Source organism: Mustela nigripes, chromosome 6 (assembly GCF_022355385.1).
Source record: "Mustela nigripes isolate SB6536 chromosome 6, MUSNIG.SB6536, whole genome shotgun sequence".
Classification (NCBI taxonomy): Eukaryota; Metazoa; Chordata; class Mammalia; order Carnivora; family Mustelidae; genus Mustela; species Mustela nigripes.
This window is the reverse complement of record NC_081562.1, coordinates 123,450,860-123,454,011: the sequence shown is the minus strand read 5'-3', so window position 1 is coordinate 123,454,011 and position 3,152 is coordinate 123,450,860. Positions and strand designations below refer to the sequence as shown.

The 3,152-nt window shown below is 42.4% G+C and overlaps 1 protein-coding gene across 1 annotated transcript; it reads left to right on the top strand.

Annotated features, from left to right (window-relative positions):
* Nucleotides 1–1,813: 1,813 nt before the first annotated feature.
* LOC132020879 (transcription elongation factor A protein-like 3) lies at nt 1,814–2,831 on the top strand. Its single transcript, XM_059404998.1, has one exon. It carries the CDS (start codon nt 1,971–1,973, stop codon nt 2,571–2,573), a length of 603 nt encoding a protein of 200 aa, XP_059260981.1. The 5' UTR covers nt 1,814–1,970; the 3' UTR covers nt 2,574–2,831.
* Nucleotides 2,832–3,152: the final 321 nt, after the last annotated feature.

Here is a 3,152-nt window from a genome sequence, read left to right as displayed (position 1 = left end):
TAGACAAAATCAAAAGCACATAGAATTTCATGATTTTAGGGCATCTTAGAGATGAATTAATCAAAATACCCTCTGGTACTACAACCTGTGTTTAACATCCTCACCAAGTGATTATTTAAATGGAGAATTTGAAATGCAAGAGAGATTAAAGTGACTTATTTGGATATGATAAGTGACAGAAATGAGATTTACATTCAGGTTTTTTCCTTTTTTTCCTTATCTTAATAGGTGAATGTTTTAATAATAGAAAGATGGGGAGTGGGTCTAGTGAACACAATGAAGGTGCGTAAGGAAGGAATTGGCAGGAGTGGTCGAGTTTCAAGAATAACGACACTGGGTTGGATGGGAATAAGAGTTTTAGAAAGGATGTCAGAATATTTGGGCTTACGATAAGTTAGATCAAGATGTATTACAGAAATGAAGGATATACACACACAGAAAGGAATGAAGGACACAGGATATTGGGAGTTGTTTAGAAAAGCACATTAAAATAAAGGGTTCAAGAGAATCATGAGCAGTTTTTTTGTTGATTGGTTGAATTGAATGAACTAGCATACTTCAGGTTTTCTGTTGAGAGGTATTAAAATCATTTGAGCCACGTGGAAGGCTTTTTACAGCATATAGGAATGTGATATCATCTACTTCCAGCCCAATCTTGGCTTAGATCCTCTCGAGTAATGGGGGAATGGAGATTCTGAACCACACAGATATATGGCCCAAGGTAGGGGTCTCCTCACTCCACCTCTTTTTCTAATTCTCTGATGTCCTTCCCATGTACATGTTGGGTTTGGTGGGCTAGGACTGGCTATCAAATCAGTAACAGAGCTTCATTTGGGTAGTTGGTAACATGTCTACATTGAGATGATTACATGGATGACTTTCAGTTTAGCTTGTCATCCAGGAGCAGGAAATGGCTTCTACTCTTGATCATTTGATGCTGTGCTTGTTTTGGGAATCTGCTTTCATAGGCTAAAGATTTAAAAGTTTGGAGGGTACTACTAAGCCCTGCAAAAGAATGATCTAAGAGCTCACAGAAAGAAAATATTAGGCTGTGTATAGGGAAATAGAGGCACAGCTACCAGGACTCTATTTTTATAGCAGTCTCTCTTCTTGGGTATCTCAGTGCTTATGAAGGTTATTAAGGTCTTGCTAGTTCATATAGACCTAAATAAGGCAGGACCTGTGTAGGGGAAAAAGTTGGACCCTATAGTTTTTAATCTCTCTGGGAACAGTATTCCCACTAATAACATAAATTTGTTCATATTTGTTTGTTTATTTATTTAAATTGAAGCATAGTTTATCCATACTGTTACGTTGTGTTTCAGGTGATTTACGAACTCTGAATGTTATACCATGCCTACCACAAGCGTAGCTACTATCTCTTACTGCATGATGCTATTACAATACCGTTAACTGTATTCCCTATGCTGTACTTGTATCCCTGTGACTTACTATAACTGGAATCCTGAACCTCCCATTCCCCTTTACCCATTTTGTCCATCTTCCCACCCCATTCTCTTCTGGCGATACAGAATTCTCTGTATTTCTGGGTCTGTTTCTGTTTATTTTTGCGTTTACTGCTCTTGCCTCAGGAGCAATAAAAGCAAAAACAAACTGTTGCGACTACATCAAAATCAAAAGCTTGGCTCACGTGACTGGTTGGGCGCCGACGTGGGCAGCAGCCCCCGCGGGCAGCAGCCCCCGCGCCCGCCCTCTCGCCTGCCCACTCGTCCGCCCTGCGGACAGTCCCTGCACTGTCCACTCCCATCGCCTGCGCAGAACCAGGTCCGTGAGCTGCCTGAGTTGCCGGCGAGGGGCGAGCGGGCTTCAGCGAGCCCGAGGAGGCGCAGGCCTGCCCGGGCCCCACAGGTCTGTCTGTCTGTTCCCTGCACTCTGCAAGGCTTTCTAGAAAAGGAGGAAGAACCTGTTTAGAATCCCTTCAGGACAAGGAAAAGAAGGGAAAATTCAACATGGAAAATCGCTACAATGAAAATGAAGGAAAGCTGGAATTTGAGGGAAAGCCTGAAGATGAAGTAGAGGCTGAAGATGAAGGAAAATCAGATGAGGAAGAGAAGCTGGAAGTGGAGGAGAAGCCAGGGCATGAGGGAAAGCTCCAGAATAAGGGACAGCCAGATAATGGGAGACAACCAGAAGATGAGCGAAAGCAAGAAAAGCAGGGCAAGTCTGAAAATGAAGGAAAACCACACAGTGAGGGCAAGCCAGAATCCCTGGCAAAGCCTGAGAGTGAGCCATGGGCTGCTGAAAAGTGCCCAGCTGAAGATTATGTGCCCAGGAAAGCAAAAAGAAAAACAGACAGGGGGACAGATGATTCCCCTAAGGACTATCAGGAGGACTTACAGGAAAGGCACTTGGGCAGTGAGGAGATGATGAGAGAATGTGGAGATATGTCAAGGGCTCAGGAAGAGCTAAGAAAAAAACAGAAAATGGGTGGTTTTCATTGGACGCAAAGAGATGTACAGGATCTGTTTGCCCCAAGGGGGCAGCGGGGTTTCAAGGGCATGAGGGGCGGAGGTAGGGGCCAAAAGGGTTTACATGATATCCCATATCTTTAATGCCTTTGGCCTTCAATTTTAACTTCTCTAATGAGAATATTGCTGACCATGCTTTCCCTGACAGGCATTTGCCAGGCTATGTGCTTTAACCTTAAGCTCATACTTTGCTTTAGGTGTCACTCTTGTTACCAGCAGCCTTTTGATACAACTACAATGTTCTCTGTCTTTCAGTAGGGAATTTTCACCCATGTGCATGGAAGAAATGTTCATGGTACACTGTAAAATAACAATAAAGAAAATACAGTTTTCAGAACCACACACACAAAAAAATCAAAAGCTTTTACACAGTGAAGGGGTCAATCCACACAATGAAAAGGCAACGTATCGAATAGGAGCAGATATTTGCAAATGATATAGCCAATAAAGGGTTAGTATATAAATAAAAAGAATTGATAGAGCTCAGCACCCAAAACACAACCCAATTTAAAAATTATCAGAAAACACGAACAGACATTTTTCCAAAGAAAACACAAAATGACCAACAGGCAGCTAAGAAGATACTCAGCATCACTCATCATTAGGGAAATGGAAATCAAAACTACAATGAGATACCACTGCCTACCTGTCAGAATGGCTAAA

Excerpts from the sequence above, each read along its gene's own strand:
- LOC132020879 (XM_059404998.1), top strand. The coding sequence starts at position 1,971 with ATGGAAAATCGCTACAATGAAAATGAAGGAAAGCTGGAATTTGAGGGA.